This window comes from Oryctolagus cuniculus, chromosome 10 (genome assembly GCF_964237555.1).
Source record: "Oryctolagus cuniculus chromosome 10, mOryCun1.1, whole genome shotgun sequence".
Lineage (NCBI taxonomy): Eukaryota > Metazoa > Chordata > Mammalia > Lagomorpha > Leporidae > Oryctolagus > Oryctolagus cuniculus.
Window position 1 is genome coordinate 16,325,414 of NC_091441.1, and position 14,735 is coordinate 16,340,148.

Below are 14,735 nucleotides of genomic sequence, written 5' to 3' on the forward strand. Positions count from 1 at the left end.
TAAGGTGATAGCGTTTAAAAAAGTCTTGGGGGGGCAGGCGCTGCAGTGTAGCGGGTAATGCCGCCGCATGCTGGCATCCCATATGGGCGCTGGTTCGTGTCCCAGCTGCTCCATTTCCAATCCAGCTCTCTGCTATGGCCTGGGAAAGCAGTAGAAGATGACTCAAGTTCTTGGGCCCCTGCACTCGTGCGGGAGGCCTGGAAAAAGCTCCTGGCTTCAGATCAGTGCAGCTCTGGCCGTCGTGGCCTAATGGGGAGTGAACCAGAGGATGGAAGACACCTCTCTCTCTCTCTCTCTCTCTGCCTCTCTCTGTGTAACTCTGACTTTCAAATAAATAAATAAATCTTAAAAAAAAATCTTTTGGCAACCTGGATAGCATTTAATAATGTGTACTGAATGAAATCTAAAACTGATTACCTATGACCCTTTAGAGAGGAAATCAGTGTAGTAATTCTATTACAGAACTTCTAAGACTTTTAGAATTCATTTATTGAAAAGAATTAGTATTTTATACCTTATTCAAGTCAAAAACATTTGCTTTGGCTTATTTTAATTTTGTAATTCTTTTTTTTTTTTTTTTTTTTTTTGACAGGCAGAGTGGACAGTGAAAGAGAGAGACAGAGAGAAAGGTCTTCCTTTGCCGTTGGTTCACCCTCCAATGGCCGCCGCGGCTGGCGCGCTGCGGCCGGCGCACCGCGCTGATCCAATGGCAGGAGCCAGGAGCCAGGAGCCAGGAGCCAGGTGCTTTTCCTGGTCTCCCATGGGGTGCAGGGCCCAAGCACCTGGGCCATCCTCCACTGCACTCCCTGGCCACAGCAGAGGGCTGGCCTGGAAGAGGGGCAACCGGGACAGAATCCGGCGCCCCGACCGGGACTAGAACCCGGTGTGCCGGCGCCGCAAGGTGGAGGATTAGCCTAGTGAGCCGCGGCGCAGGTAGTTTTATTTGAAGGATCTTTCTACTCCTCAATTCCTGAGTTATCCATGGAATTCTGTGTTAACATGAAGAAAAAAAACTTTTGACATTTATATTCTTCTTTCAATTTATAAGGAAAACAAGTGACTTCTAATGAAAAAGAAATATCTTTAGGTAATTAGTGTGTATTCATGCTAGAAAAGCAGAAAAAGATTTCTAAAACAAAGTGAATGATTAAATGTTAAGTGAAAGAAATGAAGCAGTAAAGAGATTGGATCAGTATCAAAGATTTCCCAGTCAAAAAACTTTCAGGACCAGATGGTTTCACAAGTGAATTCTTAAACACACACACACACACACACACACACACACAAAGAAGAAACATTTAAAGAAGAATTAACACCAATTTTATTCAAACTGAAAAACAAATGGAATAGAGAACAACAGTTCCTATATATTTTATGAAGCCAGTCTTAGCCTGATACCAAACATATCACAATATAATTAGAGGCCAATATCCTTTATGAATAGAGACATAAAAATGTTCAACACAAAACACTATCTCCAAATCCAAAATATTGTGAAAGGATTATAAATGATGATTTGCAGCAATGCAAGAAAGGTTTAACATAAATATCAAGGAATGTAAAATATCATATTAATAGACTGAAGAGGAAAAATTACATTATCAGCTCAATAGAGAAAATTCAATGCCTTCTCATGATACAAACACTCAGTGAACTGTATTAAAGGGCTTTTATAAAAATCCTACAGCTCACATACTCAGTGGGAAAGACTGAACACTTTCCTTCAAGATCAGAAACAAGAAAACAGTATCTTTTGGAGGCACTGTGGTGAAGCAGGAAAGGCCACTGCCTGCAGGCTGGCATCCCATATGGGCACCAGTTTGAATTCCAGCTGCTCCACTTCCAATCAAGCTCCCTGTTAATGTACCTGGGAAAGCAGCAGAGGATGGCCCAAATTGTTGGACTCCTGCACCCACATGGGAGACCACGATGAAGCTCCTGGCTTCTGGCTTAGTCTGGCCCAGGCCAGGCCACTGCAGCCATCTGGGGAGTGAACCAGCAGATGGAAGACCTCTCTCTTTCTGTCTCTCCCTCTCTGTAACTGACTTTCAAATATATAATAAATCTTAAAAAAAAAAAAAGAAAAAGAAAAAGAAAAGGATATCTCCTATCCTAAAACTTCTCTTCAACTATATACTAGTAGTTCTATGGAAGGCAATTAAGAGGCAAAAAAGCTATCCAGGTTAGAAAAGAAAAAGCAAAACTATCTTATATTTGCAGATTATATGATTTTCTACTTCGGAAATTCTGCTAAATTCATGAGAAAAGAGCAAGTAGGCCCAAGAAATTCAGTAAAGTTGTAAGGTACAACATCAGCACATAAATATCAATTCTGTTTCTATAAAACAATGGATAATCTGAAAAAAGAAAATTAAAAAGACAATTTCATCCATAGTATCATCAAAAAAAAAATAAAATACACGGAAATAAATTTAGTCAAGAAGTGAAATTCCTGTATGTTCAAAACTACAAAACACTGCTGAGAGAAATGAAGACCTAAAGAAACTGAAAGACATTACATATCCATGAAGTAGAAGACTTAATGGGAGTGGAAGAGAAAACTCCTTAAAAACTCCTCAAGTGATACCTTCAATATAATCTAATCAAAATTCCAAGGATCTATTTTGCAGAAATGGAAAGCTAAGCATCAAATTCATATTGAAATACAAGGGTCTCTGAAGAGCCAAACAATACTGAAAAAGAAAAAATGAAGTTGATTTCGACTCATAATTCTCCACTTCAAGCCTTTCTACAACATGCAGTAATCAAAACATTGTGTTACTGGCATAAGAGAGATATAGACAGCCAGTGGACAGAATTGAGAGTCCAGAAATAAATCCAAAACAATTTATAGCCAATTGATTTTCAACAAAAAGTGGCAAGGCCATTCAACGGGGAAAATTTTTCTCTTGAAAAATGTTGTCAGTACAATTGGCTAGCTACATGAAAAGAAAACATTTGACACTTTATCACTCCTACTTAAAAATTAACTCAAAATGGATCACTGACCTAAACATAGGAGTTAGAGCTATCAAACTATTAGAAGAAAACATAAGGGTAAACATTCTTAATCTTGGATTTGGCAATGGATTCTTAAGAGTTGATACCAAAAGTGGAAGCAAAAAAAGAAAACACAGAAATCAGATTTTCTAAAACTAAAAAAACATTTTCCCATCAAAGGACCTTATCAAGAATGTAAAAACACAAACTACAGGATAGAAGAAAATCATTTATGGAACATATATGAAATAAAGTTTTAATATCTGGAATACATTAAGAATTCTTACAACTCAAAAAGATAAAGACATACAATCCAATTCAAATAGGGTCAAAGACCTTGAGGAAATAAAGACTAGTAAAGGAACTTGATGGGGGGCCAGAACTGTGGCGTGGCATGTAAACCTGCTACCTGCAGTGCTAGTATCCCATATGGGTGCTGGTTCGAGTCCCAGCTGTTCCACTTCTAATCCAGCTCTCTGCTATGGCCTGGGAAAGCAGTAGAAGATGGCCCAAGTCCTTTGGCCCCTGAATCCACATGGGAGACCAGGAAGAAGCTCCTGGCTCCTGGCTTCAGATCGGTGCAGCTCTGGCTGTTGCAGCCATAGGGAGTAAATCTCTCTCTAACTGACTCTCTATAATTCTGCCTTTCAAATAAATAAATCTTAAAATAAAAAAAAAGGACATGATGGCTAGTGCGGCAATGGCTTAAGGATGGAAAAAATTTTCATTGTAAATCCTTTTATATTTTAAAAATCTTATGTTGATGCACTGAATGAAAAAAATCTAAAACCCTGTTTCTGATGTTTTATTTAATCAACTAGGATGTTACTATGATCAGTCAGTTTGGTTAAGAATATGTTAACTATATTTACATACCAATAAAAAGGCATAAGCTAACAGAAGAATTTATACAAAACATAAGGAATAAGAAAGTCAAAATATTAATCCTTGAATCACAAGAGCCTTTGAAATATACACATTTAAGGAGCTGGAATGAAATACTAAAAAAGTAAATTGATATCAGGGGATATAATGAAACATGTTTTGTTCATTTATGCCCAGAATTGATTTTAAACCAAACTGGGATATATTTCATTATTAATCAGTTTAATGCTGCGGGAACACAATGTTGTTTTATTATAGTCAATTTTCTGATAAAATAGAACAAAACATATAAATTTTGAAATATAAAATATTTAAAATCAGCCAGAAAAGTAAACATACCACAAATTATATGTATGTGTATATGAGTATATATATATCTATATATATAATGTATCTGATTACCAATGATGCAAATTTATAAATACCTCATGCAGTATAATCAAATTTTAGTGGAAGAGTCTTTTATGATAACATGAAAAATTAAAATAAAAAAGGCTAAAAATGCATCTCATAATTAAGTTTATGCAATATTTTAAAGATTACATTAAGATAACATAGTAATAGGGATGCAAACATTAATGCATTATATGGATTATACATAAGCTGAGAAAGGAAAAGAAGCTCAAACACCATTCTGCCAGGCAGAACTGCAAAACAATCTGAAATTGGACACTGATCCTTCAAGAGAGAAAACTTTCCATATTTATTAGTCTTATGAGTACTTAAAAATAATTAGGTAAAAATAAAATCAAGAGTAAGGAAATAGTCTTTTAAAATCTTTTTTATTAAAAATACCTACATGAATACAAATTTTAAAGCTCTTCATATGATTTCTTGAGGATCAGTACAAATTTCTTATGCTAAACAGATAATTAAAGATAAGCTTTAAATAGGTCTTGCCAATGCATTATGTACCTATCATACTGTAGGTCCCATGAAATAAGAGTAAAATCAGTAATAAATACTAAGGTATCATTGGAAATTTTTATGATACATTCTAAAATATGCTAATCCTTTTTTATAAAAACATTTGTAAACAGGGGTGGAAATAAATCACTCACCATTTAAGTGAGACTATAGAGTTCTTCATTAATCTTTAATGGTATCAACAGAACCATATCTAATAATAATTTGTAAATGTAAGTTTAAAGATAGCTTCTTATAGTATGTATGGATTATAGCATAGGCAATAAAGACTAAAATGCATTTGCAACCAACTGTATTTTGGATATTTAAAGCATCTGTCAACAAAAAGTTAAGTATAAAATAAGTACTAAAAAAAGTATTATAGTCAATATTATGACTATCATATCATTTTAAGTGTAATTTATTGCCAAACACAACACAACTAACTTTCATGATAGGCAACTAGAAATAAAATTGGGAAAAGTGTGACATTATTAGTCCCTGTTAATTTTAAATACTAACACAGCCCATTTCTGTGGATACAACTATATCATACCAAGAGGAGAGGGAAAAATAAATCAGTTAACTGATTAATATAAAAGACGTATAGTGTTCAAGGCACAAAAAAAATGGACCTACAGTAATAATTAGTGCTGCAAAAGCTAAGAATGCTTTAAGCAAAATTGAAAAAACTTGAATACCATGCAGTTTTACTGAACTCACCTGACAGAGGTGTAAAACCATTCTCTAGGAGCAGAGATGCATGCACAAAAGTAAGAATATGATTGCAAGTAATAGACTTTAACAAAATAAAAATATAACACTAAACTTCAAAATGACCAAAAATGGACAACATGATGGGATTATTGGGATGAAAGGGCTTTTATATGCCTTACCTCTCTCTTTGCCAATAGCACATTAGGAACAATGTGTGGCAGGCAGCGACCCAGCATTAACATAACACTTTTTTCACTGTCTGCAATCCGAGACACCTAGAAAACCAAAGAATTAATAAATGATACAACTTTTAACAGCAACGAAAACAGAGTATCAAAATTTCTGTGGGCCAGAAACAGATTCTAAATACTAGTAAAAAATCAGAGTGATGGCCGATGCCACGGCTCACTTGGCTAATCCTCCGCCTGCAGCGCCGGCACCCCAGGTTCTAGTCCCCATTGGGGTGCTGGATTCTGTCCCGGTTGCTCCTCTTCCAGTCCAGCTCTCTGCTGTGTCCAGGGAAGGCAGTGGAGGATGGCCCACATGGGAGACCAGGAGGGAGCACCTGGTTCCTGGCTTCGGCAGTGAGCCGGCCGTAGCGGCCATTTGGGGGGTGAACCAACAGAAAGGAAGACCTTTCTCTCTGTCTCTCTCTCTCACTGTCTAACTCTGCCTGTGGAAAAAAAAAAATCAGAGTGAGGTCTCTAATAAAGTTCAGTTATAAGAATAAGTAGGGACTTCACATGACTGGAGCAGTCTCATTGCTTGTTCTTTGAATTATTCTCAAGGGCTGTCATAGTACATAATATATTAAAATATATTATAAAAGGTCATTTTAAGATGAATGAACAAAGCTTTGATCCAAAGAAGAGAAATCATTAACTATCTTTTATTAAAGGCTAAAATTTTAGCAACTATTTCTTAGAATATTATCTTAAAGAATATATTTATATTGCAAAAATAATCTTATTAGAGATGTTTTTGAATGAAATACTAAGAAACATAGTAGAATGTCTTAAGAAAGCTGGAAGAACATCTGGTGTAATTTACCTCTGATCCTAAACGACTATCTGCTGACATTCGACAAAAAGAGAGTAGTGCTTGGTGGAAAGCAGGAGACAATTTCCTGGAAGAAAATAGAGAACGAAACAGAGACAATAACAAAGAATTATCACTTACATTAAGGAGAAAGTATATTTCCTATTAAAATTCCCATTCCTGCATTAAGCTTACCCCTCAAATGTTAACTAGACTTCTTTGCCACTAGTGACATGAAGAACACTTCACTTGAGAATTATACAGAAAAAAAAAAAAAATCAACAACTATTGATTTTGAAGTAGATTCATAGCATGTGAATGAATGGCTCTTACATGTTAGTAGCTCCAATCTAAAGTGGTATAGTGAGTAAAAGACTATTGCGAAATTCAAAATAAAGATTTTTCCCTATCCCCAATTCTCCATGGTCCTAGAAAGGGAAATGAAAGTAAAGTGAATACAGAGGTTGACCTGGTACATTACTCAGAGGAAATAAAAGTTTTATAGATATATGTAATGATACATGATAAACCTCAATGTTAGAAATTCACATAAAAGATGTAAGATTTCAAAATAAACAAAGAGGTTCACTCAACATACATGGCATAATTTTAAATTTACTGATTTTTTTTTATTTAAAAGGCAGAGTGAGAGCTCTTCCATCTGCTGGCTCACCCCTTCTCCCTGCCAACCCTCAAATGTCTGTAACAGCCAGGGTCATGTAAGACTGAAACCAGGAACCTAGAACTGCATCTGGGTCTCCAATGTGGGTGTGAGGGACACAAGTACTTGAGCCATCATCTGATGCCTCCCAGTGTGCACATTAGCAGGAAGACAGCCTGGAAGCAGAGTAGCTGGGACTGAAACAGGTACTCTGATATGGGATGCATGCTTCCTAGGCAGTGACTTAACTGCTGCACAAAACGCCTGCTCCTATGGTGTATTTTAAAGAAATCTGTTTTTCTTTTTTTCAAAGATTATTTATTTATTTGAAAGGCAGAGTGAGAGAGAGACCTGACATCTGCTGGTTTACTCTACAAATGGCCACAATGTCAAGGGTTGTGCCATTCTAAAACCAGGAGCCAGAAGCTTCTTTTGGGTCTCCCACTTGGGTACAAAGGCCCAAGATCTTGGGCCATCTTCTGCTGCTTTCTTAGGCACATTGGCAGGGAGCTTGATTGGAAGAGGAGCAGTCGGCAATCAAACCAGCACCCATATGGCATACTGGCACCAGAGGCAGCAGCTTTGCCCTCTACGTCACAGGACTGGCCCCTGAGAAAGCTTAAAAAAAAAGTAATCAGGAGCTGGCATTGTGGCATAATGGGTTGACCATTCCAACATTGAAACCAACTGCAGAGACTCCTGTATGCCCCCAGCAACCAGCAGAGAGAGGCACGGCTCTGACATGAGTAGCATTGTGGCAGGCAGCTCTTCTGCACACGTGTGATCCAGGGATTTTAAGAGGGAAAAATCAGTGTTCCTCACTGACTTTGAATCTGGGAGGGAGGATTGACAAGGGGCTGGGCAGCCACATAGGAATGTGAGGTGTCTCCAGTCTCTCAACATACCACAGGCTGTAAGGCTTAAATAGCCTAGGCAGAGCACCCACAGGAAGCTGGCTCTGGGAACACCTCAGCCTCTCCGTGGGTGAGACAGGCTAGTGAGGCAGAGTGATTCCTCTGTACCACATGACTGTGGGAGTCCTGTGTGCTGAGACTGTGGGAATTCTGTGACTGCATGAGAGGATACAGGGTTTAGCTGGGTCTCTGGGCAATCACTGTGTGCAGCTCCACATACTCAGTGCTCTCTGACTGCCTGTTGTTGGTCATTGCAGTGGGATCCATGCTCACACTGAGGACAGCTCAGATCCTTTGTGTAGTTCATGCGGAAGCGTGGTTGAGTATTGCACCCACTGGGGACTAACAGTGGGCATGGATTACCTTGGAATGGAGGAGGTAAGGGTGTGAAAATGCCAAAACACAGGTTCAAACCCCCATTTCTGTCAACAAGAAGAGACTTACCACGCTAAACTTGGGTGTCACCCTGGATACCCACCCTACCCTGAAGCACTGACCAGAGCTCCCTGGCCACAGACCCAGCACAAACTTCTGGGTATTCAGTGAAAAAGCAGACACTCCACTAAGCCACAGAGACACAGTTCAAAGATAATAGCCATCAGAGGAAACAACAACAACAACAACAACAAATATCTCTACAAATACCTTAAAATAAATGCAGAAATTCAAGCAACAGGAATAAGGAAGACAACATGACCCCTCGTCCCCACCAAAGAACACAACACTTAACATTAGAATGTGAAGATGAAGAGACTGATGAAATGCCAGAAATGGAATTCAAAAGATCAATCATAAGATTCCTCAGAAGCAATGAGAAGCAAATTCATGAAATAAAGAAATCCATACATGACATGAATGAAAAATACTCATATAAAATTGAGATTTTGAAGAGAAATCAAAATGAAATATTAGAAATGAAGAAATCAATGTCAAATAAAAAATACAGTGGAGAGCCTTAACAACAGATCTGGTGAGGCAGAATAAAGAATATTGAAGCTAGAATACAAATCTTTGGAAATTTTTCAGACAAAAAAAAAGTAGAAAAATTAAAAAACATGGTTAGAGATTTATGGGATACTATCAAATGACACAACATACATGTCTTAGGAGTTCCTGAAGGTGCTGAAACAGAATTGATGAGAAGGCATATTCAGTGAAATAATTACAGAAAACTTCCTCATTTTGAACAAAGGGACATCCTAGTATGTGAGGAACATAGAATCATTATAGACACAACTAAAAAAACATTCACCACAGGCTGGCGCTACGGCTCAATAGGCTAATCCTCCACCTAGCGGTGCCGGCACACCGGGTTCTAGTCCCGGTGGGGGCGCCGGATTCTGTCCTGGTTGCCCCCCTTCCAGGACAGCTCTTTGCTATGGCCCGGGAGTGCAGTGGAGGATGGCCCAAGTAAGTGCGTGGGCCCTGCACCCCATGGGAGACCAGGAGAAGCACCTGGCTCCTGCCTTCGTATCAGCGTGGTGCGCCAGCCGCAGCGCTCTGGCCACTGTGGCCATTGGAGGGTGAACCAACAGCAAAAGGAAGACCTTTCTCTCTGTCTCTCTCTCTCACTGTCCACTCTGCCTGTCAAAACAAACAAACAAACAAACAAAACAAAACAAAAAAACATTCACCACAACACATTGTAGCCAAACTTTCCACAGTAAAACATAAAGAAAAGATTCTTAAATGTGCATGAAAGAAATACTAGATTACTTTCAGAGGAGTTCCAAGTAGACCCACAGCTGACTTCTCATCAGAAACCTTAGAGACTAGAAGAGGTTGGCAAGATATATTCCAAGTCTTAAGAGAAAAAAATTGTCAACCCTGAATAGTGTACCCTGAAAAACTCTCATTTATGAATGAAGGTAAAACAAAGACCTTCCATAACAAACAGAAATTAAAAGAATTTATTACCATTCATCCAGCTTACAAAAGATGCTTAAGAATGTGCTACACACAAACACAGAAAGTTGCTCATCATCATGAAAGAATGTGAAGGTAGAAAATTTCCCACTAAAAGTACAGAGGAAATCCAAAGCAAACAATAGGAATATTTATGGAAAAATGGCAGGGCCGAGTTGTTACTTATCAATAGTAACCTTGAATGTAAATAGGCTAAATTCTCCAATTAAAAGATACAGACTGGGGGTTGGTGCTGTGGTGCAGCAGTCTAAGCTTCTGCCTACAGTGCTGACATCCATTTGGACACTGGTTCATGTCCTGGTTGCTCATCTCTTTTTTTTTTTTTTTTTTTTAATTTTATTTTTTATTTTTTGACAGGCAGAGTGGACAGTGAGAGAGGTAGAGACAGAGAGAAAGTTCTTCCTTTACCATTGTTTCACCCTCCAATGGCCGCTGCAGCTGGTGCACTGCGGCCGGTGCACCACGCTGATCCAAAGCCAGGAGCCAGATGCTTCTCCTGGTCTCCCATGCGGGTGCAGGGCCCAAGGACTTGGGCCATCCTCCACTGCACTCCTGGGTCACAGCAGAGAGCTGGACAGGAAGAGGAGCGACTGGGACAGAATCCGATGCCCCGACCTGGACTAGAACCTGGTGTGTCAGTGCCGCAGGCGGAGGATTAGCCTAGTGAGCCGTGGCGCTGGCCCTGCTCATCTTCTGATCCAGCTCTTTGCTATGGCCTGGGAAAGCAGTAGAAGCTGGCCCATTGCTTGGGCCCCTTCACCTGGTGGGAGATCAGGAAGAAGTTCCTGGCTCTTGGCTTCAGATGGGCCTGGCTCTGGCTATTGCAGCCAATTGGGGAATGAACCAATGGACGGAACACCTTTCTCTCTCTCCCTCTCTCGCTCCCTCCCTCTATAATTCTACTTCTCAAATAAATAAATCTTTTTTTTAAAATACAGATTGGCTGAATGGATACAAAAACAGGACCCATCTATTTGCTGCCTAGAAGAAACACACATCACCAACAAAGATACACACAGACTAAAGTAAAGCAATGGAAAAAGATAATCCATGCTAACAGAAAGCAAAAAAGATCAGATGTAGCCATCCTAATATCAGACAAAATAGACTTTAACACAAAAACTGTTAAAAAGAGATAAAGAAGGGCATTAAAGGATTGAGGCTGGTGCTGTGGCATGGTAGGTTAAATCCTCCACCTGTGGCACCAGCAGTCCATATGGGCATGGATTCTAGTCCCAGCTGCTCTTCTTCCAATCCAGCTCTCTGCTATGGCCTGGGATAACAGTGGAAGATTGTCCAAGTACTTGGACCCTTGCAACTGTGTTGGGGAGCTGGAAGAAACTCCTGTCTCTTGTTTCCAGATTGGCCCAGCTCCACCCATTTCAGCTATTTGGGGAGTGAACCAGCAGATGGAAGACCTTTCTCTTTGTCTCTCCCTCTCACTGTCTATAACTCTACTTCTCAAATAAATAAATATAACCTTAAAAAAACAATTAAAGGATCAATTCATAGGAAGATGTGACTATAATAAACATATATGCACCAATACCAGGGCACCTGGTTATTTAAGAAATGTTATGGGATCTAAAGGGAGATATAGACTCAAATACAATAGTAATGGGGTAATTCAACACCTCATTTTCATAAATGGACAAATTAAATAGAAAGAAAATCATCAAAGAAACAACAGAGCTAATCAACAGTGTAGACTAACTGGACCAAACTGATATCTAGAGAACTTTTCATCTCACAGTTGCAGAATACACATTCTTCTTACAAATGCATGGAACTTTCATTAGGGTAGAACACATGCTAGGCCACTAAGCAAGTCTCAGCAAAGTCAAAAAAATTGAAATCATAACATGCATCTTCTCTGACCACAATGGAATGAAGCTGGAAATTAACAATTCAAGATCTCTAGAACACATGCAAACACGTGGAAACTAAAGAACAAGCTCCTGAGTGAAAAGTGGGTCACAGAAGAAGTCAAAAGAGAAATAAAAAAAATGCTGGAAATGAATGAAGATGACAATATAACATACCCAAACTTATGGGATAATGCAAAAGCAGTGCTAGAGAGAATTTAATAGCAGTTGCTGATGACATCAAGAAATTCAGGGGTTGGCGCCGTGGCTCACTTGGTTAATCCTCTGCCTGCGGTGCCGGCATCCCATATGGGCGCCAGTTCTAGTCCCGGCTGCTCCTCTTCCAGGCCAGCTCTCTGCTGTGGCCCGGGAAGGCAGTAGAGGATGGCCCAAGTGCTTGGGCCCTGCACCCCATGGGAGACCAGGAGAAGCACCTAGCTCCTGCCTTTGGATTAGCGCGATGCGCTGGCCACGGCGGCCATTGGAGGGTGAACCAACGGCAAAAGGAAGACCTTTCTCTGTCTCTCTCTCTCACTGCCCCTGCACCCACATGGGAGACTGGGAGGAAGCACCTGGCTCCTGGTTTTGGACCGGCGCAGTTCCAGCCATAGCAGCCATTTGGGGGGTGAACCAACAGAAGGAAGACCTTTCTCTCTGTCTCTCTCTCACTGTCTATAACTCTACCTGTCAAATAAACAAACAAAACAAAACCAAAAAGAAATTGGAAAGGCACAAATAAATGATCTATAAACGCATCTCAAAGACCTAGAAAAACAACAAACCAAACCAACAACAAACAACAAGCCAAACCCAAAATTGGTAAGAAAAGAAATAATTAAAATTAAAGAAGAAATAAATAAAATTGAAACAAAAAAGCAATACAAAAGATCAGTGAAGTGAAGAGCTCGTATTTTTAAAAAACAAAATTGATACACTATAGACTCAACTAACCAAAAAAAAAAAAAAAGAGGGGGAAGACACAATTCAATAAAACCAGAGAAGAAAAAGGAAATGTAAAAACAGAAACCACAGAAATAAAAAGAATCATCAGGAATTACTATAAAAAGCTGTATGCCTACAAACTGGAAAACCTTGAAGAAATGGATACATTCCTGGACACATACAATCTACCAAAATTGAGTCATGAAGACACAGAAAACCTCAACAAACAAATTTAATCAAGAGGGAGACTGGATCAGTAATAAAGACCCTCACAACAAAGAAAAGCCCAGGACTGGATGGCTTCACTGCTGAATTCCACCAGACATTTAATGAAGAACTAATTCCAATTCTTCTCAAGCTATCCAAAAAAAAAAAAAAAAAAAAATTGTAAAAGAGGGAATCCTCTCAAACTCCTTCTATGAAGCCTGTGTTACCTTTTTTTTCTTTTCTTTTCTTTTCTCTTTTTTTTTTGGACAGGCAGAGTTAGACAGAGACAGACAGACAGAGAGAAAGGTCTTCCTTTTTCCGTTGGTTCAACCCCCAAGTGGCCGCTACGGATTAGTCTAGTGAGCCGTGGTGCTGGCCACGCCTGCGTTACCTTAAGATACAACAAAGAGAACTATACACCAATATTCCTAATGAACATAGACACAAAAATCTTCAACAAAATACTAGCTAACTGAATCCAACAACACAGCAGAAAGATCATTCACCTGAACCCAGTGGGATTTATCCCTGGTATACAGGGATGGTTCAACGTTCACAAATCAATCAATGTGATAAGAGAAAGCATCGGACAAAATACAACACCTTTTCATGATGAAAACCTTAAGCAAACTGGATATGGAAGGAACATTCCACAACACAAGGTAATCTATGATGAACCCACAGCCAGCATCTTATTGAATGGGGAAAAGTTAGAAGCATTCCCACTAAGATCTGGAATCAGACAAGAATGTCCACTCTCATCATTGTTATGCAATATAGTCCTATAAGTTTTAGCTAAATCCATTAGACAAGAAAAAGAAATCAAAAGGATAGAAACTGGAGAGAAGGAAGCCAAACCAGCCCTATTTGCAGATGACATGATCCTATATATAGATGTACAAAAAGACTCCACTAAGAGACTATTGGAACTCACAAAAGAGTTTGGTAAAGGGGCAGGATATAAAATTAACATACAAAAATCAATAGCCTTTGCATATATAGACAATGTCATGACTGAGAAAGATCAACCCCATTTACAATAGCTATAAAAACATTAAATACTTGGCCACCACCGTGGCTCACTAGGCTAATCCTCTGCCTGCGGTGCTGACACCCCGGGTTCTAGCCCCGGTTGGGGTGCCAGATTCTGTCCCAGTTGCTCCTCTTCCCGTCCAGCTCTCTGTTGTGGCCTGGGAAGGCAGTGGAGGATGGTACAGGTCCTTGGGTCCTGCACCTGCATGGGAGACCAGGAGGAAGCACCTGGCTTCTGGCTTTGGATTGGCGCAGCGCGCCAGCAGCAACATGCTGGCCATAGCAGCCACTTCGGGGGTGAACCAACGGAAAAAGGAAGACCTTTCTCTCTGTCTCTCTCTCTCTATCCCTCACTTTCTAGCTCTGCCTGTCAAAAATAAATAAATAAATAATAAATACCTTGGAATAAATTTAACCAAGGATGTCAAAGATCTCTACAATGAAAATTATAAAACATTAAAGCAAGAAAGACACAAAAAAATGGAAAAATCTTTCATGTCATAGATTGGAAGAATTAATATCATCAAAATGTCCATAGAACAAGAAGCAATTTACAAATTCAATGCAATCCCAATCAGAATACCAAGAACATTCTTCTCAGGTCTGGAAAAAACGATGTTAAAATTCAGATTAAAATACAAG

General features: G+C 39.3%; 1 protein-coding gene across 8 annotated transcripts in view; it reads right to left on the reverse strand.

Annotated features, from left to right (window-relative positions):
• RELCH (RAB11 binding and LisH domain, coiled-coil and HEAT repeat containing) overlaps nt 1-14,735 on the reverse strand; it is a 127,728-nt gene that overhangs the window by 67,089 nt on the left and 45,904 nt on the right. For all 8 annotated transcript variants that reach the window (XR_011379300.1, XR_011379301.1, XM_008261433.4 and 5 more), the window contains 2 exons: nt 6,559-6,634; nt 5,688-5,783 (listed from right to left, as the gene is read on the reverse strand). Coding sequence is in view for 6 of the 8 variants with exons in the window: in XM_008261433.4 (XP_008259655.3) it covers nt 5,688-5,783; nt 6,559-6,634 (172 nt within the window). In the remaining 2 variants the exon portion in view is untranslated. The remainder of the gene's footprint in view (nt 1-5,687; nt 5,784-6,558; nt 6,635-14,735) is intronic.